Source organism: Diorhabda carinulata, chromosome 10 (assembly GCF_026250575.1).
Source record: "Diorhabda carinulata isolate Delta chromosome 10, icDioCari1.1, whole genome shotgun sequence".
Taxonomy (NCBI): domain Eukaryota; kingdom Metazoa; phylum Arthropoda; class Insecta; order Coleoptera; family Chrysomelidae; genus Diorhabda; species Diorhabda carinulata.
In genome coordinates, this window is record NC_079469.1 from 6,477,234 (window position 1) to 6,504,181 (window position 26,948).

The 26,948-nt window shown below is 33.1% G+C and overlaps 1 protein-coding gene across 1 annotated transcript; it reads right to left on the bottom strand.

The window, feature by feature from the left end:
* Positions 1-10,800: 10,800 nt before the first annotated feature.
* Positions 10,801-20,207, bottom strand: LOC130898901 (putative fatty acyl-CoA reductase CG5065). The gene is made up of 7 exons (XM_057808498.1): positions 20,013-20,207; positions 18,658-18,998; positions 18,435-18,604; positions 16,427-16,662; positions 13,923-14,122; positions 10,973-11,230; positions 10,801-10,912 (listed from the first exon to the last, which is right to left on the bottom strand). The coding sequence occupies exons 1-7, from the start codon at positions 20,205-20,207 to the stop codon at positions 10,801-10,803; spliced, it is 1,512 nt and encodes a 503-aa protein (XP_057664481.1).
* Between the last annotated feature and the right edge of the window lie 6,741 nt (positions 20,208-26,948).

Here is a 26,948-nt window from a genome sequence, read left to right on the forward strand (position 1 = left end):
GAATTGGTCATAAAAGGTCAGGTGGTCTTATTAATTAGTCAGCGTCAGAAAATTTTTTATTAAGCTTTATAGTAATACTCCAATATACCTAAGTCGCTTTTCTATAAGAGAAATATTGGTAATTATTTAGATTGGGTTGCACCCCTCCGATTTCGTTAAAATTTTAGCATGTTATATGTATATATAGGGCGCGGAAACCATCCCTTCAGATACTTTTTTGCGTTTAAAGAATCAAACAATTGTAATGATTTTTCAGTGATTGTAATGTTTAAATTAATCGTTGAAACCTGACCTAACCTATCCTACATACTTCACTACAAAATGAAATCCAATCACAATCAGGGGCTGCTGTTATCGAAAACTCTTCCATGGTTTTTTCTTGGCGGCTATAAATAAAATAGATATACAAATTGTATGTAGAATCATCACTTATTTTATTTATTGTCGACCACCTCATCAATAAAAAACCACGGAAAAGTTTTCGATAACAGCAACCCCTGATTGTGATTGGATTTCATTTTGTAGAGAAGTATGTAGGTTGGGTTATGTTAGGTTAGGTTAGGTTTCAACGATTAATTTAAATTTTACAATCACTGAAAAATCATTACAATTATTTGATTCTTTAAACGCAAAAAAGTACCTGAAGGGATGATTTCCGCGCCCTATATATACATATTCTTGTTCAGCGTAACTTTCTTTATAACATACTAAAATTTTAACGAATTCGGAGGGGTGTAACCTAATCTAGATAATTACCGAAATATTTCCCTACTCTATCTGGTTTATTGTAAAGAACTGTACGTAATTCTTCATTGCCTGATACAATGAATCGGCCCAAAGCATGGGCGTTACGACAATTACAACTTATTTATTTAACCCTTAATAAAAAATTTTCTAGCGCTGACCCATTAATAAGACCAAATGACCTCTTATGACTAATTTCTGACCATTCAGATGGTATGATTGGTCAATCGAAATTTCAAACGGAGGTGCTAAGATAGAGAAGTCTCGCGAGACACCACCTAGAAGCACTGCTAGGAATACACACCCTCGATTCAATTTCTCGCTGCGTATACTACAAAAGGGATGTGACTTAAGTGACGTTTATACTGATAACGCAATCAATTGAAGCTTTTTTCGTTTTCAAATGCTTTCTAAGAGTGACCATTAATGAAACTTGTACTTGTACTCAGTTCCCTCGTGTAACCTCGTGAAGACTCGACATGTGATTTTAGACAAAATCCGAAACGGATTTTACGTGATAAATCTTCAGAAATTACAGATGTTTTACATCGTTACCACGTTGTAATTTTTTTCCGATATTATTATTATGATCATATTCAACTAATAGGAAAAGGGAGCGGAAATTTCCAAATATAAAACAAAAAAGTCTGATCCAATTACCTAGATTTGGTCTTTGGATATTTAGATTTTGTTCAGTTCGATCTACTCTATTTTCGTGACATCACAACGTTTTGTAAATGTTTTAAATTTTGTTTTTAGATAGTTTATAATGAAAAAAGTTGGAATGAGGACTTTTGTATATTCATTTTTCATTTTATTTGATACATTTTTGGAAAATATGTGACTTTGACTTGTGTCCATCCTTTTCAACAATTGAAAATTGGTCTAAGTTGCTTCACTGTGAAGGAAAATCATTAGAAGATGACCCAAGTGCAGGAGGTGTTATGACGGTGACTACTCGAGACAATATTAAATGAACCGGCGCCTAGAACCAAAAGAAATTGCAGCACTGACCGGCATTTCCAAAGAATACTGAGGAACCTACATCAGCATTTAAATGTGAAAAAATTTAATGCAAGTTGGGTGCCTCGAGTTCTCAACGCAGTACAAAAGCAGCGTCGAGTAGAATGTGAGAGATTTTTAGAGCTTTGCCGCGACAACGAAGAAAATGTAATCCAATCAACCGAAACGGGTGATGAAACTTTGGTCTTTTACTATGATCCGACGACCAAAAGAGATTCTATGGAGTGGCATAGAAACGAAAGTCCTGAGTCCAAGCACCAAGAAATTGATCGCTACAATATTTTCCATATTTCCAAGGCTACTGAACACGAATGTGGTTTCGCAGAGATTAAACACCCACCATATAGCCCTAATCTAGCCTCGTTCGACTAATTTTTGTTCGCAAACCTGAAGGCTGATTGGAATGAATAATTGTTGATTGACTTCTTCATATATTTAAACTTGCCTATGATTATTTTTGAGAATTATCTTAAATTTTGTTGTAAATACAAAACGGAACACCGTTATCTGTTGCCTAATAAATAAGTCAGCTTAGTAGGTACTAATTTATCGTAAATATTGAAGAAAAAAACAAATATTTCAATGCACTTAAACAAAGCTACAATATAAATAAATATTGAAAAAAAAAACATCTGGAAATAGAAGAAAAACCATGAGAATATAAAAAAAGAATTAACTAATAAAATTTGACATGACAACATAACCTAGCATTGCGAAACTTTTCATATTTATATAGAAATTCAGTTATTTCTTGTGGTCATTTTTTTCCAAATTTATTTGTCATAAACAACTGCTTACCAATGTTTGTACGCTATCCGTAAGAAGAGAGAACGTTATTAACAAAGCAGATTTCAAAGTAAACCTTATAAAAACAGCATAATCGTTAAATCCCAATGAATGTCTTCCAATTAAAGCTATACAAGACATAGCTAGTATCCAAATAGCTATTAAAAAGTTTCCTAGAATAGTATTTTGTAATATACCGACATATAAATGTCTAGTTCGTTGAAAGCTTTCTAATATCATTAGATAAAGTCTCCTCGACGTTTTTAGTTTTTTCAAAAAAGTTGTTTGAGGGTTTACGACGAATATTTGGTTAGTTATTAGAGTTGATTCGAATTCATACATTTTGGATTTGACTTCTCTAGATATTTGATCAAATAATCTTTTGAGAAATATTACGTAACTAGACATGTCCAACCAAAATTTCAAATAGAACCCAGCTTGAAGATAACCTACAAAATTTTATAATCAACTTTTTTTACCATGAAAATTTTTTGCTCCAGTAGAAATCCAATGAAGTCAATTTATTTTAAGTCATATGATTGAAGACAACTAATCAGTACAACATTATACTGAAAACAAATCCCATGAGCTGAATACATATTGATTTATTTCAATTTTGACGTTTCAAATATTTAATATTTCAAAATGTCATGTTTTGGTTGTAGTACTGACGAGAATATTAATGAAATTAGAGAATAAAACATAGCAGAAATACAGTTCGCAGTAAACCATTTGTATGGAAAACATTTATGGACTTTTGGTATAATATAAAGTATCTATTAGATGGAAATCAGACGGAGGAAGAATTTATTATAAAGAAATGAACGTTATTACTGACCCAATCAAAAATAGAATCAGATCCCTGTAAAAGGAAACAAAGTCAGATAGCATAAGTTCCGTAGAAATATCGAAAATGATAAATTTATGGAATGAAAATACACCAAAAGGGCTGCAACAGAAATTCTATCACATAGCTGCGATAGAAAATTGCCAGGTGGGGAAGCTGCTGCTTGCTTGACTGACTTTTTTTGAATCGAATCAAACAACGATGGTTATGTAACAAATTGAGTTGACTATAACTCTGTATCCAGCAAGTTTTGCGAGTGTGGTTCAAGAATGTGCAGTGAAAGCAAATGTTAATAGAAAACAAAGTAACGTTTGTCCTGTGAGATTATTTAAAAAATTTATGTCAAAAAGGGGTTCAAATATTAAAATTGACAGATTTAAGAATAAATCGCCACAGGAAATCCGGAAATGATCACTGATATGATAAGCTTAAATACCAAAAAAAAAAAAATTACCAATCACTCCAGTAGATCGACCGCGGTTAGTAGATTCGCCAAAAGTGATGTACAAGATCAAGAGTTTATAAAAATTACAATGCCCACAAATAAAACCCTGACGAAGAACATCAAATCAAATTATTAACAGCTTGCCCATTGGAAATCTTCATCAGATCAGATCAAGTTCTTTTGCTAATTGCACCTTCAAATAAATTGTTATCTATCCGAATAACCCATCGAACATTGATAAAAGCTGAAAAATTTTATAAGAACTTTCACAAGCTAGTTGCTTATAAGCAACGGCGTCGGTCTGTTTCCAAGCAACAAACTTCGAAATCTGAAAATTTTTTCGAATAATTATCAATGTCCTTGGGTTATTACTACTGACAATATACTTATAACATCACAATACTTACCAAAACTTATTCTGTTTATACATTTGAGATAAATTAAAATATTTATATCGTCTTTTATCAATAACATTGTGATTTCGAAACTAGATATACCGATCGTTAACAGAATCCAAGCAATCGATATTCTGTAATTCCATACGAAGTAACGATCCTCCACTGGGAATTTATTGAGGTAATGTGATATGTGAATCATCACCCTGGTTTCTGTAAGCTTTTTTTTCCAAAATAAATTTGCTTGTATGATTGTAATGATTGTAACTAGAGACGTTACGAGTTCCATGATGTTTAGAGCGGTAGCATCTCCTATGTGTTCTGTTTTTATTATGAGGTAAAGTTCCATAATTCCTGACAGAAAAATGATACATTATAGGACTTTTCGGAAACTATGATCGGGTTAACCATAGTCGTATGATAGGATCCTTTCTACCCTGGTACACCGATGGGTGTATGTATGAAATATGGCAATTGGATAGTATCGTAGAAACACAAGGAGGTTAAAGATTGGTATTATAGGTCTCGGAGGTCGCAAATTCTATCCTCATATCCTCTAAGATGTGCATGGTGCATGGCGTACAGTGAGATATACATTATGTAGTAGACGGCTCCTCTAAATAACGGGAACAAAAAGCTAAAAGAAGCCAAGAAGCCCCCCTACAGAAACTTTACTCCTTCAGGTTGGGGTTTGTGACGATGGGCTTGCTCTCTATCTCGTAGAAAAAAAGAATGTAAAAAAACTAACTCTATGCTATCATGGATAATGGAACTAGAATAAAAGGTGAACAATAAAGGCAAAGAAAACGCACATTTAATTTTAGAACTTTAAATGTACAAGGTTGCAGAGGTAAAATAAACAGCCAACAAATGATTATACTGACAGAATCAAAGAAAAAGGGAAATGGTACAGAAAGGCTTCACAATTATATACATTTATAGAGTTGCAGACCAAAAGGCTAGCATGCAAGTAGAGTATTACCTATACTGATACTATGGGTAGAAAAGAAAAGTACGAAAAATGAGATCGATCGAAAGTATCGAGCCATCATCAAGTACCTGTTGTATTTAAAAGGGTTAAAAGGTAAGCAGATTTACGAAGATATGCTTAATACCCTTGGTGATCAATGTCCTTCGTATGTGACCGTAAGAAATAGGACTGCAAGCTTCAAAAGAGGTAAATTTTCCATTGAAGATGATGACCGATTCTATTAGACCGTCGAATTGGGCTGAAACGGATATCTGAAGCAAGTTTTCCGAAGGTGGTTCTAGAATATGCACTGAAAGCAAATGTTTAATAGAAAACAACGTCGGCAACGTTTGTCCTGTCAGATTATTTAGAAAATTTACGTAAAAAAGAGGCTCAAATATTAAAATCAACATATTTAAGAATAAATTGTTACTGGAAATCCGAAAATGATCACTGATATGACAAAATGTCTATTGGAAGAATCACGATTAAAAATTGGACAAAATCGTCTGCCCAAGCGATTGGCTTGAATACCAAAGAAAAAAAATTATCAATCACTCCAATAGATCGACTGCGGTTAGTAGATTGGCCAAAAATGGTATACTAGATCTAGAGAGACTTCTTAAACCGAATTATTACTATGGATAAGACTTGGGCACATTTCTACGATCCAGAAACAAAGCAACAATCGATGGAATGGCGACACTCTGGTCCTCAAAGATCTAAGAAGTTTCATGTCCAAAAATCTGCTGGAAAAGTCCTTGCTTCAGTTTTTTGGGATTGCCATGGAGTAATCATGATTGATTTTTTGGATAAGGGTAGAACAATAACCGGAGATTACTATTCGACATTACTGACCACTCTACGGGAAAAAATTAAATAGAAAAGACGCAGAAAGCTACCCAAAGGTGTCTTGTTTTTGCAGGTTCGATGTAATGTATTCAATCAAGAGGAGAATATGTTGAGTAATAAAATATTTTAAGGAATTGATGTAGTAAGTAAAGTAAAGTAAAGTAAAGTAAAGTAAAGTAAAGTAAAGTAAAGTAAAGTAAAGTAGAGTAAAGTAAAGTAAAGTAAAGTAAAGTAAAGTAGAACACCAGTATACGGAAAATGAGGAACATCAAGGAAAATTTGGATGGAAGGAATAAAACGATAAATAAGCGAGCAAGGGCTAAGTAAGAGAGAAAGGCTACAATAATAGGAACCAATGATAAATGGACATCGGCAAAGGAACACAAACAATGCAATTCAATTAATGTATACCAACCTAATATAACAACTGATGTATGAAAAATAGAACACAATAATCTTTTAGTTGGAGAATCTGAAACCCATGTTTTTCTCGAAGGATCCTTTTTATTATGTGGACAATTATAATTCATCAAACCATAACACAAAGAAGTGAAAATTGATGTGAATTTAAACATACATATAAAACAAGTGCTGGTCATTGTTTTTCATTTATATATTTTGAATGCGTTGTAAACTAAGAATTACCTCTATAGAATCACAGTTAATATGAAAATTTCTCTCGGAAAATCCAATATGTAAGTGATTTTTGATGATGATTTGATTATTTATCGTTATGATATCTATACTAGATCTAAATTATGTTTCATATTTATTTTCCTATGAGGTGTACTAGGTGGTTTAACGAAAATGCAACAAAAGATATAACCAATCCATATTTTCAGCATTCACTTTCATAACACTGTAGGTTTTTGAAAGGAAACGATTTAATTTGAGTTAGACGAATAGGCAGTATGTCAATACTAACAAAAACCTAAGAGTAAGGAATCAAAAGCCCTCTACCACTGGTATTTCATTAAAAAAAATTTGGGGCGCTAAGTAGGACCAATTTGTACTACATTTCCCTCTCACGAGCAGACTGCTACTTCACTCAAAACATAGAAAAGGCTATTAACAGTAGAGATATTGCTGTAGCAGTTTACATCCATAAAAAAAGACGTTAGAAGAACGGGAGGTGGAAATCCCTACTTTCAAATGCACCCAAGTGATGCTATAACGACGTATAGTAACGGCAGGAATGAACGGAAACATTTCCATAATTACCAGAGTGAAAGACTGTCCGCAAGGCGGAGTTCTATCAATCCTACTGTGGTCATTGGTAGTGGACTAAATTATTACTTGATTTAGCAGCGCTGGATTCACAGTTCTAGGCTACGCTGATAATATGGTAGTGGTAGTAAAGGAGGTAAATATACGCGCACCTATCCTTCATGGAACTCAACCGATGAAGTAAAATATCTGGGAGTTATCCTGGATAGTATGAATGAAAACACAAAATACGAACGATTGATTCGATTTGGGATTCCCGGAATTATAGGGAAACAGGTTCATTGTTGCCAGATGTTTTTAACAAATATGACATAGGTGGTAGGAATGAGAACTTATTGGTAACTAGGAGGACTGATTTAAATTGACAATTCTGCAGATTCTTGATTGGCAGCCGGTTTTACACAGCACTTTTGCCATGATTCGTAAACAGTGACCTTTTTGTTCTTTCTTGCGTTCTTGTTATTTTTTCATTAAAATATGAAAACAGTTCTTGTAAGGACTAATTTGAAAATGGACTCAGATAATATTCCGAATACTAGCAGACATCATTTGTGCTCCAACAAAGGAACTCTGTTATTTAAGTCCAAAACATTGTGAATTTGTATAAACAAATATCGGACGATGGATTGTGTGGATCAAAAAACGCAATAAATTATAGAGTGTTCCATTTAAAATTCCAAAGTTGATGTCGATACTGAAAAATTGGGATACCCTGTATCAATAATCTTTTTAATACAAAGAACTTTTGTAATTGAAGTTTTTCAATACTAGCCATTGTCAAAGTCATGGAAAAAGTCGTTAACCAGCAAATATTGAGTCTGCTAACTTCATCAGCAATCATCAATAGATCAACCGGGGGGCCAGAGCTATCGCACTAGATATATCGAAGGCTTTTGACAGAGTTTGGTACACCAACCTTCGAAATAAATTAAGATCGTACAGTTTGTCATCCTCACTTATTGATTGGTTTAATAGCTCCTCAAAGACCGATCCATTTAGATCGTTGTCGATGGTCACGCCTCAAAAAGGTTTAAGGTCAACGTTGATGTTCCCCAGTGATTCATCTTATCACCGACTCTCTTTTTCGTGTACATCAATGATCTACTCGACAAAACTGCAAACTGATAATCAGTAGAAACGTCAACATCATTGCGATCCGATCTTGAAAACATTCTGCAGGTGTGGGGTAGAAGCAATCTGATTGAGACCTAGGCTGCGGTTTTTACAAAGAAGGCTGACACTGCGGCTCAGGATTTGGTCCTGTCTTGACATAGAATATCACCATCAACACAAGGTTGCAGGTTTTGAGAAAAGTATATGGTTTAACTTTTTTTTGACACTGTACTATGAGATGTTCCAAATAAGAAATATAATAAAATATATATTAAAAAAATGAGAAAATGATGACAAATACATTATTCTGCTAAAATGTACAGAAATTTTTGATGATTAATTTCTATATGAAACAAAAAAACATTTGTTTTATTTTTGAATCGAATGTCATCAACTAATTTTTTATTCAATTGATCTTTATTTCTCATATAGCTCAATTTTCGAAAAACAACTCTGCTCTCTGATTAATGACCAGAAACTACTCAGATCTAATCATTGTTTTGAAATTTGTTTCACCAATAAATACAAAACTTTTCAAAACTTCATGAGCCACCACATTTGACAACTGTTATTAACCTTCTAAATGCCGCTTGACATGACGCAAGACAACTTGCAAAGCTATGCAAGATGCAATAGTTCATCTGATTGTTTCATACAAGATCTTAACATTATCGATTTGTGTCATTTTTATTGCGTGCAAGTTGCAATCTATTTACTTTTGGCTTAACAGATCAGCTAACTTTCGTAAAACTTTGTTATTTTCATTTTTAAACTAAAAATATTAGATAAAATTTGAGGTTAAGTATTTGTTTACTTTTATTGTTTACATAGACTTGCTTGCAATTTCTCGCACGTTTTATTGCATCATGTCAAGCGGCCTTTACAAATGTAGTCACCGACATTGAAATTCTTTATACATTTAATTTTATAATTCGTCGTCGCTTTCAAACTGGGCGGTGTGATTCAGGTCCTCCTAGGTTCAAAGATCTTATTAAATGTATCGGAATTATTACTGTTTTATATGCAATTAGCATATTTGACTTTCTTCTTTACTTATTCTGATACAAAAATGCCTTAAAATCCATAATATCGTAAGAAGAATCATCTCTATACTACAGAAAGTGTCCATCAAATCCTTTACGTTAGGGAGGCGCCTACAGCTTGAGTGTAAATTTTAAATAAAGCGCTAGAAATTTAAGAATAAGGACAGAGAAGGAAAGAAATACAACAATTCTTACAAATTCACAATAATTAATTAACATTCGGCGTTATCTCACAGTAGCTTTGCTAAATTTTATTCAAAGTTATTATGGACTACGTGAATAGCTTGTGTATACCAATTAGTCCGGTCAATTTAGACATTCGAAGTTACATAAATTCCCATCAAGCTGAAAATCGGTAAAATTGTTTAAAGTACAATTGAAAATAAAATTTGAATGTTCCCCATAATTTCCGTGTATGGAAAAAATTTTATTCAATGTCAAATGTCAAAAAAATTAGTTTTTCACAATTTTCGACAAAACGGTGAGTTTTACATAAAAGTACTCTTGACAAAAATTGTAGATCATAAAATTATCTACAAAAAACGTATCAATTCTTTTTGTCCCACAAGCCACTGTTTCTGAGATACAATGATTCAAAAAGTTGTAAAAGTTGTATTTAATGGTTTCACCAATATATTTTCAGCAGTAAACTTTTCTTACAACATTGAAATGAACCGAGACTTGTGAGAAATTTCTCTTGACTGATTGGAACTGTCATAAGATCTCAAATAAATTATCAATTGACGAAGATGCTGCTAAAGTTCGACGATGTTGTTCTGCAGCTTTGGTATTTCTGAACTTGAATCGTTATATCTCAGAAACGGTGACTCGTAGGACAAAAATTATAAATACGTTTTTTGTAAATAATTTTTTGATCTACAATTTTTGTCTGAACTACTTTGTTCATAAAACTTCCCGTTTTACTGATAATCGACAAAAACTCATTTTTTTTTAACTTTCTCCTTGAATAAAATTTTTTCTATACACGGAATTGATGGGGAACATTCAAATTTTATTTTCAATTGTATTTTAAACAATTTTACTGATTTTTAGCTTGATGGGAATTTATGTAGCTTCATTCTTATTTTTTGAACTAATTGACCGGAACAAATATTTCGTCCGACAGGAGCGCCAATCTGGTCTAATTTTTAATTATAATTTACCGTCTACAAACGGACAGTTTTAAAGCTAAGCCCCCATATGAGATGGTCCTCGTAACATCTATCCTCCATAATGTTTGCGGCTGATAGGAATAGAAAAAAATTCAATTTAACCGATTTTTATTATTTTACTTTTTAGAAAATATGAAAATAGATTGTATGCCTCAATAGATTTAGAAAATATTTATAATTAATTTAAAACAAAGAATTTCTATCATCTACAAGAAATTTTGATACAAATACATAGAAGAGCCATAACAGTAATCCATATAAAAGAATATTCTTCGCAACGTCCAAATAATATAACCTAAAAAATATTAAAAAACAATAATTTTATTAATTCATCAGTGATTGCAATGAAGATCACCTTCTAAGAACCTTTCTAGCGTGAGGAAGAGTGGAAGGATCCTCTTTAACACAATATTTTCTAGTAGCCAATATGTAATTTAAAAAATATTTATTATAATCTATCTTTTGTCGATTACTGTAGAATATCTGTTGATCTGTTTCATTCAAAGACTCGTAAATCCTCGTCAATTTATCGTTGTGGAAGTACCAGGGTCTCGTTGTGTAATATTGTAATAATTTCAGTCCTTGACTAACTCTCTTTTGAATACGAATCATACTGAAAACATGTTAAATGCTCAAAAAAATTAGTAAAGTGGGGTCAAAATCCGTTATGTGTCCACAATTCCATTATTCCCATATGGACATAATTGATACTAGGAACTAAATAGTTAAAAAACGAAATTTGAAGAAGTTATACGCACTAGCGAACTTAAGACAATGCGTCTATCTTTTGAGGCAAACGTTTAGATCTAAAAAATCGCTCTTGAATTGGGGAAAGTGACCTAATATGGAATACCATTTTGTTTTTGTGTTATAGAAGAAAATCAAAACATATCAAGTCATATAGCTGCGCTTAAATTATTGACAGTATTGTTTCACATATATTAATTTAAAATATAACAATATTACAAAAACAAAATCAACATTCTTCTTCTTCTCATGCCGTCTTCTCATCGAAGGTTGGTGACCACGTTTTTAAATGTGTCTCTATCCCTCACAATATGAAACAATTCTCCGAGCTAAGATTTGTCAATTCTCTTATGTTACTGAACCAGGATTTCTTCTTCCTGTCGATGCCTTACTTTCATTCTACTCTGCTCTGCATTATGTTCTGTAGCAGTAGGTATTTGTCGTTGCGTAAGTTGTGTCCTATGTAAAATGTTTTTTTTGTCTTAATAATTGTCAACAGCTTGCTTTTTCGACCAATCCGTCTTAGTACTTCGTCGTTGGTGATTCTGTCAGTCAAAGGTATCTTCAGGATGCGTCTATAGAGCCACATCTCAAATGCTTCAAGTTTTTTTATCACTTGAGCTTTCAAGGTCCAGGTTTCCACTCTGTACAGCAGTATTGACCAAACATAACATTCCATGAATCCTGTTCTAACGTGGAGGTTCAGATTTCTGTTTGCAAACATTGAGGAGTACTTGACAAATGCCTTTCGAGCCATTTCATTTCTGATCTTGATTTCAACATCAACATAAAAAACTATAAATAATAACAATTGACTTTTATGAGATACTTCAATAACTTTGATCAATTTTGTCAAGTTACTTGCAAAATTATATATTCAGGTATCGAACTCTGCACCTGCGCAATCACCATGGGCTCAGAACCCCCACATGATACATTTCATCCATGATGTTACAGATCAAACAGATCAAAGCATCTTCTGAGACAGAAACTTTCTGTCCTATAGCGGCATCAAGCTCACTGTCCTGTGGCATAGTTTTCTCTTTCTGCTGTTTTCCTTTAGTTATTTTTTCTTTGTGTTTCTTATTTTTTGATTTTGATATCTATTCTTTTTTCTATTACTGTCAATGAGTTGATTTTTTATATAGAGATGTTATTACTTCATCACTAGGTGCCTTTTTTCTTCTATTATAAATTTTTCTTGTTTATCAGACACTTGGCTGATTTCTTAGGGCGACACCAGATTTAGACTACTGCGAGCAAACTTGAAAGTTGAGAGCTTTGAACGAAATTCTATATCTTGTCTTGGTTGCAAAGAAGTTTCACAGTTAAAAAAACTATTATCAGGTTGTCTTACATACAGCGTATAAGAAACAGTTCTTTGTTTCTTTGCGAATGCCACTGAACGCCCACAGTTCTTTCGGTACCTATCAACATCATATTTACTTTACATATACCTGTTGTATTTAAAAGGGTTAAGAGGTGAGCAGATTTACGAAGATATGCTTAATACCCTTGGTGATCAATGTCAATGTGACCGTGAAAAATTGGACTGCAAGCTTCGAAAGAGGTAAATTTTCCATTGAAGATGATGACCGATCGGGAAGGCCAGTTTCTGTGTGAGTCCCCGAAGATATCGATGCAGTTCTTGACATGATTTTATCAGTCCGTCGAATTGGAATAAAACGGATTTCTGAAGCAATGAATATTTCATACGAACGCGTTCATCATATAGTTCACGTCAATTTGGACATGAGAAAAATTGCTGCAATATGGATCCCCAAATTTTCGAATGTTGACCAAAAGCGTGCGAGGGTAGAAGCCTCGCCTTCGATCTGTGCCCCATTTTAAAAAGATGTAGACTTTTTAAACCGAATTGTTACTATGGATGAGGCTTGGGTACATTTCTACGATACAGAAACAAAGCAACAATCGATGGAATGGCGACACTCTGGTTCTCCAAGAACTATGAGTTTCGTGACCAAAAATCTGCTGGAAAAGTTCTTGCTTCATTTTTTTGGGATTGCCATGGAGTAATAATTATTGATTTTTTGGATAAGGGTAGAACAATAACTGGAGATTACTATTCGACATTACTGACCACTTTACGGGAAAAAATTGAAGAGAAAAGACGCGGAAAGCTATCCAAAGGTGTTTTGTTTTTGCAGGACAACGCCCCTGCACACAAATCTCATGTTGCCATGTAAAAAATTCGTGATTTAGGATTTGAATTACTAAAACACACCCCTTATTTATCAGATTTGGCTCCGTCAGACTATCATCTCTTTCCTCAACTGAAAAAAAGTTTAAAAGGTCGTAAATTTTGCGTTGCAGATTTGCTGTAATAAATGTGTCCAATTAAGGGGAGAATATATTGAGTAATAAAATATTTTGACGTTCAAATTTTGTTTGGTTCTATAATAGGCTAAGAATTTTTCAATATATCCTCATATATATAATAGTTGATGTTCAATTCACATGACGGATTTTGACCGAAAGAAACTTAACGAGATATTTGATAAGTATATTACGTCAAAACTACTGCTGTTGATACTTACAAAGGTTTATTGCCGGTTAAAGTCATCAGAAAATCTACGAAATAAGCAGGAATTATGTGGAAAAAGAAGGCGGCTATGCAGTGTACGAAATAATTTGATTTAGCGCTTCCTCCAGGATACCAAAGACACACACTGAATGGATAATCGTATACGTGCTTTCTGCATATTTCTAAAGCTTCCCCCCATTTCAATATATCATCCTGAAAAAGTACAAAGAAATTTCCGTTTCGAGAAAATTGATGTCGAAAATGGTATCTTAATTGGGTTGGGGTACTTAGTACTTAAACCACAAAAAAATAAAGATTTTTAATATTGTCTCATTTTAGTTTACATATTTTTCTCTAAATTTCCAAAGTTGGGACGATGACCGCCTTGGAAGACTGAAATTTCTGAAAATTTTTCATGTTTGGGTACAAAAAAATCACCCTGGTATAAAACCAGAGAATACGGTTACTGAGTCAGCAGTGCGTAGCCCAATTCAACCAATCTCGTCGAGGCAGGACGGACGCGTTATCAGGGTGAAAGAGTACTTTTTCTTTTCCAAATGGGGTGTTTTTTTTTAAACATATAAAAAATTTTGACGATGTCACCTTTCTCCATATACCTAGGCGATGTAGATCAGATACTGTAAATACCAAAGAACGTTTAACATCACTTTTCCCCCCGAAAGGACAATCTTTGCCTTTTTTTAAACACATGCGTCAGATAAATCTATGATTGGACTGTTCCATGGTACTTGGTACGCGCCATGTTTCATCGACTATCACGAAACGACGCAGATTGCGCTTAAACAATATCAAACACTGCTCTACAGTGGTCTCATGGTTGCGATTGTTGTCCGAAATAAGTAAGCGCAGGACTCACCACGCTAAAAGCTTTCTCGTGGTAAAAATTTTGTCCACGTAATCTTTTGAAACGCCTACTGTCACCAGAACAGTCCACGCACTTTAATTTCGCTGCGCGATTTGTCAAAATTATCCTCGGAAACTCCCATTTCCCTAAAAGTCGAATTTGACTGAAACTTCGAAAATAGCCGTCTACGAAAATGTACTTTACAAAAAAATTTAAATTATTTTTGCGAACTTCACTCGTATTGTAGGTAAAATCATATGAAATCTAGTAAATATTGTGAATTCCATGAAAATGTTATGTACGAGTAATCACATTTCTATAACCTTACAGGCCATTAGTTACATAGGCTACTTTGACCGAGAAAGTGGGAGAACATCTGAAAGTACTGAAGTCAAAACGGTCTTATACTTAAGTTGGAATCATATGAAAAACTTTTTTATTTGTAATGTTACGAAAACGAAAGTTATATTCTATGAAAAGTTCTGCATGGTCCAAAAGTTAAAATGCAACCATCAGATATCAATTTTTTAAGACAGTATACGAGGTTTGTCAAAAAATTAGAATTTTGTGCAAGAGATTTTCATAATAAATGGCTGCAATTGCATATTTGAATATAACTTTTGATTCAAAACAACTTTAGGTAATTATTTAGAAGTGCGGCTCCACCCCAAATTTACTCCAAAAATTTGTTCGCTCATGTAGGGTTGTTTTTTACTACTCCGAAAGTACTTTAAGGGTGGGGGAGACACATATTTACCGTCACAACTCATTATCTTAATCATATTGAATTTCAATCATTATTATTCAATCATATCAGAATACGCGGTCATCTAGAGCGATAGCACATTAGGTTAGGTTAGGTTCGATTCGGTTAGGTTAAGAAAGGCTAGATTAGGTTAGGTTAGGTTAATAGTTGAAAGGTTATCGTGAAAAATGTAAGTATTTCTTCCATTTAATATTATAGGTATCGATGACGTGACAGTTAATCATACTTATAATTTCGTGGTTCCCGATTCCGGTGCATACATCCATCATATGGATAGTTACATCGCGAAATTTTCATATTAAATGTAATTGTTAATTATTTTGTAATTCTCTTAAAAAATATTTACCCTACCTTCTTGATATAACTTATTTTGTCCTCTAAAAGGATCTGAAATGCGGCAAAAAATTTTTGGAGTAAGTTTGTGGTGGAAGCCCACTTCTAAATATTTACCCAACTTTACTTCATAACAATTTTCTGAATTGTAAAAAATAAAAATACTTAAATTTTGCGCAAAATTCAAATTGTTTGACATAATGTTTAAAAAAATTGATATCTGATTATTGCGTTTTAACTTTTGGACCATGCTGAACTTTTTATCAAGAATAATTTTTTTCATAAAACCAATAATAAAAAAGTTTTTGCTTCTTTTCTTTTGCTGTATAGGACGAATTATTCCCCCTTATTAATACTTATTGTGTTATTAATACCCATCGTTTTTTTTTCAATTTGTTTTCGTATTTATTACATTTGATGTATATTTCTGTGAGAAACCGAAACTCCAGGTATTCTTGGAACATTTTTTATTGAAATTTGAAAATAAAAAAAAAATCTGTAAAACTGATATCGATGCTTTACGAATTTCTATGAAACTAATTCTCATACATACCCTATTAGCTGTGATATTATAAACTTCCACTTCATTTTTCTTCGGCTCTTTACCAACCTTCCACGCAACAGTTAACAAACTATTAATAGCCATATCAACAGGTACAATATCAGCATTATATTCTAAATTACAGTGCATTGTCCTTATCACTCCTTTACCTGCTCCTACTAATATTCCCGTAGGACCATTCAAGTTATCAATCCAACCAGGAATCGGTTCTTTATAAGCAGCAGTTACTACAACAAATTTCTCAATGAAACGATGTGAACAATTGATCAGAAACTGATGATTGATTCCATTGTACTATTTTATTTTAGAAATAGTCCATACATCTCCAAACGAAGCTGGAAAACTAAAAAAATATCATAAATCTACGTAGTTTCAATTTACAACTGGATTCCCACTTCACTCTTAAATACGGTACATATTAGAATCTAAATAGAAATATTTATCATAATGGGGAATTGAAAGAAATTAAAATAAAGATGAAAAGATGAAAAGTTGGAGTGTTTTGTAAAACTTTGCGGTCGAAGACGTAATTAACAAGAAAAAACAAAAAGGAAGGAACAAAAACAGTAATTTGCGGAACAATTTGGAGAAAAGATGACAAACTCCTACAAGGAAATTCGTAAACTATCCTTTGGAGACATTCAAAACGCAAGAAGTAATAATAATAAGAACTAATTCATAAAAATAAAAGAGGCAGAAGAAGATATAATAGCAAACGAAAAAGATATAGAAAGATGAAGACAATATTTTAGGGATCTTTGAGAAAACGAAGCGGAATCCAAAGAGACGGAAGGACAAGCAGAAGAAGTCGAAACTCGAAGTTTAAAAGTTGGAATAAATACAAAAAAATTGATACTAAATGCTTTGGTTATTTTGATGTGGAAAAACAAGTCGGGTGACTTTCCTATTTGCTTCAGATTTATACAGGGTCATTCACGGGATCCTGGTGTTTTTGAAGTGGGTTGTACACAGGCGCGCATGTTTGGAGGGACACGTGACTGGTATCTAACGTTTCCTTTGTTCATAGCATTTACATTTCAGTCATTGAGATGGAGCTGTGGATACTAGACCAACGCTTGTACGCGTATGACAGTTTCGTGCGAAATGACGAATCCGTAACTGCTGTTCAGCGAGATCTCCGCAGTAATGCAAGTGTCCCTTCTCGTAACACAATATTGCGATGGGTAAACAACCTTCGAACAAGTGGGTCAATATTGAAGAAAAAATCACCGGGTCCCCACCGTGAGGCTTGCTCGCGTGTTTAAACCTCGCCAGTGAGAGTGCATTCACAGATGACGTGGTCTGTCGTTTCTACGTTCTCCGTGCACCATGCTGGTCCATGATGCCCACAATATGAAGATGGCGTCTTAGATAACCGTCCAGTTACTAATCGAGTTTCGCGCCTATTTAAATGAAACAGTTATTTGGTGAGAGATGCAGAATGCCTATCTATGTGTGACTTAGCTTGTCTCATACCGGGTGTCTCTATCCATCTCACTAGAGCCTGTTTTGCAAGCAGACCGTAGAGAGATCTCAAGAATGAATTCCATAGCAAGAGCAGTAATTGTAAACCTACAGTTTTGCTTAAGCTTCTCTTCAATTGGGTCTATCAGTTCACCAAAGACGTTTCTCATCGTGCATCTTCAAATAATTGGAATCTGATTGAATCACTCCTAGCATTTTGTCCGTAAATTTCACAGATTTGCTAATAAATTTCTCTTGGTTCAACTTTATTTGCACTTAGAAAACGAATCACAGATCAGATTTCAATGATAGCTGGCATCATAAAGAAGCACTACAAAGAACACGTTGGCAGCAGCGATCTCAAAATGGCGTACATTTCTTCTGTTTTAGTCAGAGTAACTGCAGTGCATGCTTGGAACTGTGATCGCAGCGCTGCCGCTGGTAGAAATAGAAACGGAATTCACTTTGTGGATATACCTTGTATCATATTAAGAATGAATTGGGCGTCAGTGTACAATTTCCTCAATATACTAACCTAATGATGGTCTAGTGATGACAATGGGTATTTTTTTATTATATTCAGCAACAAGATGTTCTGTTAGTCCCTTTGTATACGCATAGCTGTTAGGATATTTACGTAAGATAGTCGGAGCTAAAGCTGCCAAAAGATCGTCGCTCATCCAATTGGCTAAATCCAGCATTTTTCTGGAAAATACAATTTCAATTTTTGCTAAACATCATAATCGAAATTTGATTACCTTGGTTCTTGTGGAGCTTCGTACAGTTTTTCTTCCAATTGTGTAACGTCGCAATGACAATAAGAAGTCGAAACGTGTACGAAAACTTTCAGTTTTTCTAATTTACACAACCATTCGAGAACATTCAAAGTACCACCTGTATTTAAAAGTATTGCTGATTTGATTGGTTGATCGAATTTTACATTTGCTGCCATGTGGAATACGCTCGTTATAGTTTTTTCTAAAAATGTTTGATCTTCTGGTGACATTCCGCAGTTTTGTAATGTAATATCTCCACTAATACATTTCAGTTTTTGCAGAATACTTTTTGCGTCAATTTGTTGCTTGACGTTATCAAAAATCTAAATATAAAAATATAAATATAGAATGAAAACATCATTAGTGTTACAGGTAGATAATAGGTTTGACCCGACCAGCTAATCTGCACCGTTCTTGGTACGATTTAAATCACATTTTAGCGCAGCAATCTCCAGTTATGCACAGTTCTTGTAATAGTACTTGCTGTCATCCGGAGACGGTTCACGAGTCTAAAAACAGAATCGTTCGTAACACGCAAGCTCTATTGCGCAGAATCGTCACTGTACCAAAGACGATTCTTTGACGTCCTGGAACAAATCTAAATAGGCGCTCGCGTTGGGAGTTAACCGTCCATTGGATTTTTGAAGATCAAAGTGATGAGTTTAAGATGCTTAAACATACAAAGTGAATTCTTATCAAAAATGACTTTGTATTAGTACAAATGAATTAGTTTTGGAATTTCAAGAACTGTATCAAGCAGAGCCGTAACTAACTTGAAGCTTTAGGTGAAGTTAAGCACTTTTCACTACAAAAAAAGAGTTCTAGCAACAATTCTGCTCATTTTCCACAAGTTTACAATATCCTTGCTTTTCAAACTACATTTCCCGATTATCTACACTAGCCACAACATTGCATATTCAAAAAAAAACTAAGCCGCGATTCCGAGAAAAAATTTTTCACTTCTTTAAGTAGTAACTCTTTAAGAAGTCATTTCGCAATAGCACTAGGAATAATAAGGTCTAACACTCAACAAAACACATAGAAACTTACAGAAAAAGTATTTTTTGACCCCATGACAGAGATTTTTCAATGGGCATCATCTTAATTTGACAATTCGCTATTTTACTCAATATTCAAATATTCTCGGCTGCGCATGTTATCACAAGTTTCAGAATTTAAACAAGAATGCTGCATTCGAATGTGAGTTAGTAATACAATATTAATTCCACCCCTTTCACTATTTCTTAAACAAACAAAATTGAAACTAGCGCAACTCTAAGAAGCTCTAAAACTTTCATTAATGGTGAGTAAAAATCAATCTATCAAATAATACCTACTGGAGAGTTTAGAAATTCTTCTAGCCTCTGCGTAGAGTTTTTGCCCTTCTTATTTCTGATTACCATGTAGACGGCTGCTACATCTGGACAAGATCTGTGTATTTTTTCTACCAATATCTTCCCCATGAACCCAGTAGCTCCGGTAACAAGAACATGCTGACCTTTATACCATTCTGCTATTTCTGAAGTTTCCATTATTGTGGAAAATACTAAATAAAATCTATAAGTTAAGAAAATTTCAGTGTTTTGGTCAGTCATTCTGATGAAAAACAATAAATATAATGATTGTATTGATAACTAATAATTAACTTTTAATCATTTTATAATGGCCATCGACAAGTTAAAGATTTAATAAATTCTGTTAAAGAATTTTATCTGACTGAGTGAACATAATTAAATACCCATGAAATGAATGTTACTAAACAAAAAGTGAAAATTAATTGTGTGATGAAATTGTCGACTGCAATAAGCAATTTTACCAACCAAAGTAAAATATGTAATTATAAAAATCACTGGTTCTTATAGTTATGGAACTGTTACTCAATTGTACTATAATCACAATTGTCTAGTATTTAATTTGATTATTTATTTCCATCGGGCTACTATGACTATAACCTCAAACTGGAGCAACAGTCAAGTCAATGGAAAATGCCATCGTGAGCCGGTCAAAAAATGTCAAATCAAGCATCGAAACAATGTTGATTTACTTTTATCCGTATTTCAGGTCATAGCATCAATCAAAGCTTTTATTTGGAAGCGTTAACAACAAAAAATGAAATTAGATACGAGGATCACCAATGTTGCAGCTGTTTTTGCTCATAAGTCTCTTGTAGTTAGTTCTTTTATTTTTAATATATTATTCTGATTGTCAACAAGTTTAATCAGTAAATTTCTAACCTCGAGAGTAAAATTTCTGCCTCGCATCTTATCATTAATATTTTTCATTTCTTTAGAATAAATTTCACTCACAAAAAACCAGTAAAAAAAATCGGAAACCAAAAAAATATTTTGATTCAGATGCCAGACCTCAAATTTCTATCATACGGTATATATGGGATATCATCATGAAACTCTATACTTAGACTATTGATGATACAAGAAATCGATTTATAATATCTATTTTATGCGGAAACATTTACTTCCGGAGATACCGGAAGTGGCATTATCTCAGGAAGGCTAACAGACATCGAACTATGCATAACTGTTCGATAGATCTCATCAAAATCTATCTGTGTATGAAAAGTCATGATGATTGACGTATGTACAGAAGAGTTTTTGTGAACAAGTATGCAAATGCATCATTTTTATGAAAAAAAGCTCGTAGTTCCAGGAAGCATAATTCATATATGCCTCAGCAATGAAAGCTACATCCATGAGTGGGTCAGTCACAAAGAAAGATTTGTTTTTCATAGCGGGGTTCATACCCAAAGAATTGAGGCCAGCTGGAGACCTCTGAGAGCATTCTTCCGCGATAGGAATGTACCTTGGAGAATATTGGGAGGACATAATCATAGAATATACATGGCGACGAGAATGTCGTAAATCTGAACCAAAAACAGACCCAATCGTTTCATTAATAGAAGAAATCAGAAAAGATTTTCAAATTTAAAAGTTATAGATTGAAGTTCAATCTAATTTTCATTTTACCTATTGATTTTTCGTGAACTAATGCATCAGAAACTCTTCTGCGCACGCGTCAGTCATCATGACTTTCCACACTCAGATAGATCTTGATGAGATCTATCGAACAGTTATCCTTGGTTCAATGTCTTAGCCTTCCTGAGATAATAGCCACTTCCGGTATCTCAGGAAGTAAATGTTTCCGCATAAAATCGATATGATCAATCGATTTTTCCTATCATCAATAATCTATGTATGGAGTTTCATGATGAACGTTGTGGGGTGGCTTATCATCCACTTAACTGATTATTCGCCAGTTGAAACTAAGAGATAACTCTCACAAAATTTGATTATATTTAGATTCCTTTCATTTTACAAATATAAATGGTGTGAATCGTGATATTAAAGTCCAGCAAGGTCAAGACAGGTCATAGAAATAGAGTTCAGTGTACTACTTATTGGAAAAACTATATATTTATAAATAAAGGTAATTGGTTATTTATTATATTACTGGTACTTCTATATTAATGGTACTTCGGGTGCTCTTGACCAAATGTAGTTGTGTAAACAATATGTTTAACTAGTCAGAAGTAAAATATGTGTTTTAGTAGTGTATTAAAATCCCAGGAACATGCAAATTTTCGTTATATAACGTTTTGTAAACAAAATTGAAACCAAATATATTTTTTTAAATAATTCTTGTTATTTCTGTATTGTCCCCCGTATTTATTTCGATCATAAACAAGGTTTATAAGGCTATTAAACGAAATAAGATTTTTTCAGTAATACGTAATATCATATAAATTTGGTTGTATGATTTATTAATCATTAATATTGATAGAATAATTTTCTACGAGGGATGCTACTTAAGTTTCAAGATATAGGTAACACTGATAAGAATATATCAAATCTAACACTGTCATCGTAAAGTTTGACATTTTTAAAGGTGAACGTAATTAGAACGTGTTGTTATACGAGGGCTATTTGAGTTGTTTACAGATACTTGAAAGATTCATCGTGGTCAAAAAATGCAATTGAGTCCAGAACGTGGATTGAACCAAGAGCAGTGTTTCCCTGATTTTCCGAATTCAATCGTGGTCGCACTTCGCTACCGGCTAAATTTCGTGAAGATTAACCAAAATCGGCTGTTGTGATATACCGTGAGATTGAGGCATACTTGAGCATTAACTCGCATACCTTCAAGCTTAATATCGATTGGTGCAAAAAAAAACAGAAAAAATTCAAATGGAGTCTTCAAAAGATCGTGTCAAACGAATACGAGCCAAATCGAACAAAAGTTGATCGTGCACGAAGCACTTCGAAGCAAATGGTCGGTTGTTTTTTCGGAATAACTGGACATGTCGTCTCTATTCCATTAGAGCAACGTAGAACGGTCAATTCTAAATGGTACACCAGCATTTGTTTGCCAGATATGTTCGAAAAAATCAGGGGAACCAATCGCAGAAGACGAATCATTCTTCACCACGACAATGCGAGCTCTCACACATCAGTTCAAACAAAAATTTTTTGGAACAGTCAAAACATAGAATTGATGGGTCACCCGCCGTATAGTCCTTGTTTGGCACACAATGATTTCTTCTTATTCCCGCAGATCAAAAATATATTGCGAGGTCAAATTTTTTTCTACACCTATCTCAAAACTTAAGTAGCAACCCTCGTATATTCCTATACGTACAGAATTGTTGGTTAATCTCTCAGACCTTCCTCATTTACATTTTATGATTTATTTTAATCGATGTTTTTCTAATAAAACTTTTAATAAGAAAGTCTGAATATTAACTTTTTTCTCTCGAATTTATTTTCTATATTTCTAGCTTTTCTCACCATTCATGTGAAAGTTATAAATAGTAAATGCGTATAAATAAAATAAAAACTAATTGTTGATTTTGTAACTCTTACTAAATATTATATAACAGTTAACGTGACAATGACCGAAAACATTAGTTCGTAGTACAAAGAAAATCTTGATGCTTAATAAATAAATATTACATGAATTTCTTTTAAAGACCGTAAAGGTCAAACAGATACGTGTTTACCAACACACAAAGATACATGTTTCTAACAAAAAACAGCTTCTTAAGTAAAAAAAACGATTGAGAATTGAGAAATAAAAGAAATTACTAGTAAACTTGATTGAGTAGTCCGATTAAAGCATCGTTTATAGAAAAAAGAAACTGTAATTAAAAATTATTTTTTACAATGGTCGTATCCAGTATTCTGACCTCAAAATTAATTTGAAAAACTTTTCTCTTTGTCCCTAAAAATACCTCATCAAGCATCAGTTTTCAGTCGATAGAAATAGTTCTTCCAATATCAATTGCAAAAGACTATTTTTGCGAGGAACAATCAATATTCCATAAATACGCACCTCATCTGGACTCATCACCTCCACTGTTTACCAATGAAAACATCGAATCGCAAACGTAAATGCATGTCTATTGGCCGAAGCTATCGGAAGGCGAATGTACACAATTTCTTTGAAATATTCCTGCTAGACATTCCACGATAAGCAGTAGCGTGGCATGGTGAGATTTATTCAATTCATAAATTTCTTTATATAAATAAAAATATGGCGTTTTAGATCATGGGCGAATGAAAACAATGAAATTGCACAGTGTAATGAGAATAGAGACAGGTATGAATTTAATAATAAAGATTTAGATATATCTACAAACCCGGCAAGTTATTTTAAATATATTCGATTGTTTTAAATATTCAGCAATCTGATAATGTAATCATCATAAGAATTGCTGAATTAACTAGAGTAAATGAATTTTCCATTTATCGAGTAGTAACGAAAGGGGTTGCTGTGGATCATTCACAGAACCGAAAAATATGTAAAGAAAACACAAAACACAAAAAACTTAATAAACAGATGGCAATAACCGAATAGTCAAAGATCGTTCGATAGCCACAAGATTATTTGCGTCAGATAAAAGACTACCGAAGTACTAATATACGAATGGGGGGCTCAGTTAACGTCTGGTACCCTGTTTAAACCAAACGCCTTTCAAGTAGTACATTTCACTCGTCTATTTACGTTATATAATTTAATATTCAGTTGTAGCAAGTTAATAATGATTCGATTGCCTTTTAACGAATAATTTCTCGCCTAAGATTTACATATTTTCAAAAGTATTTATAAAAATAATAAATTTATGGTAGATTAAACAAAATATTCGGCAAGGGTTTTTATAATTTGCAATTGATATTGGAAAAACTATACCACGTGATTGGGGTACTAGGAAGAAACGACGTTAGTACCTCAAATTCGGAGGTAATTGAGGAAATTAAAGCTAAAATTAGAAATGAATATTTTCACAGATATATTAATGGAACCACCGATTTTAGAGAACGTTAAATTGCTCATTTATTGGTGTTCGAAATTCTACCAAAATATTACATCACTGCTTAAAATAAACGCACTGACATTTGTACAAGAGGCTCCTCCAGCATTTTTTCTTCCTGCTGCTATTCCTGGAGATAAATTTTTAATCATTTTGTCAGATGAAGGACCGTAGATGGAAAAAGCTGGGCAAAATTTGAAACTCTTTTACCCCAACTTAAAACATGTAACATGTGTAGTTCACGCTTCGAATAAGATTGCTGAAGAAATATTTTCTTCTAATAAATAATTTAATTTCATACATGAAAAAAATCTTCCTTAAGGCGCCTATAAGGGTTTAGCCCTATAAAAAAATATTCCCTCTCAACCTATTATTTTTAGCTAATTTTTTTTGTTATTTATAGCGTTTTCTGCGACCTTCCGTCTGTTTGTAGCGAGTTTGGATTTTTTGTGTTTAATTCCTGTATAGCTTTGGATGTGACGAAACGAAAGATATTTTAGTTAAATCAACCAAAATGTGATACCATTGGACAAATGATCTCAAATGACATAAATTGACGTGAATCGACATCAATAGACATCATAAGCCATCGATCAACATCAGATGTTAATAGACTTCAATTGTCTTCAATGGACGTCAATGTATGTCGTTTGAGGCCTTTTTTCATTTCATAAATCACGTTATTATGAGAATTGTCATTGTCAAGAAATAATGATGACAAAATGATTACATAAATGACATTTTTCTCATTTTATGTTTCATGGAAACTTCTTTTTATGAATTAAGGTTTTTGATAATATTTATTGATTGCTAACGGTAAAAAATTCCCACGCCGAGAGTTCGACGACTTTTTACTTGTTACAAGATGGGACACTTGGTTGGAAACCGCTTTTTTTAATCCGAGAATTTTTGTCAACTAAAAGTTTCAATTTCAGGATTCTCTGTCGAAACTTCCCAATCCCTCACGCAATTATTCGAAAACACAGAAATAAAACAACTTATAAAAATCAATAATTGCTTTGTTTCTATAATAATAACCCAAATAGAGGAATCTGATTTGCCATTAATCCAAAGCATGAATTTACTGAATCCGTTTATTTGATTCCTGCAATAATTAGCAATTATAGAAACGCCCCTACCCCATCAGTTGATGTGGAAAGAAATTTTTTTATTTATAAATTTTTATATTTAGACAGGAAACAAATTTTGCTGTAATTAATGCATACTAACGTTTAGTTTAGTCAAAAATATATGCATTAGAATTTTTTTGCGTATTTTTAACATTTTCGTACATATTTTGACTAAATTATTTGCATATCTTGTTATCTTATGTATTACATATAATCGATTATTATCTTATGTATTACATATAATCGATTATTATTTTTCACTTGTTACTCGGCTCAATACTTAGGAAACCACTGGGAGCTACGCTTACGTGATTTTTCGATGATTTTTTCATGATATTAGGATTCATTTCTTTCGTTTGCTCTATGGTTTTTATTTGTCTATGTTGCGACACAATATAAAAAAGAAGAGGAAGGAGTTTGGGTTTTTTCATTCATTATTCATGATCGTGATGTAGCGTACACGAAAATTAAAACTTTCCGTTTAATAAGATATAATAATTTAATAATAATCCAGAATGATAAAACACAATAACTGACGTTGTTAATTACACAATAGATTTCGTCTTATTACTCCTAACATAATCGATTATTTTCTAATATCTTGTGATGTAACTGATTGATTCAATTACCAAATATGTTCATTTTTATCTCGAAGGTGTTATTAACGACTACAGTATAAGACCTACGTTAAAAATAATTGATTTTTGGTATGTAGTTGTTAGGCTCTAATAATCCAACCTACCTGTATGTTTCCTATAAAAAATTATTTATTTCTTTTATAATGGTTTGTGAACAGTTAGTGGCGGACATTAAATTTT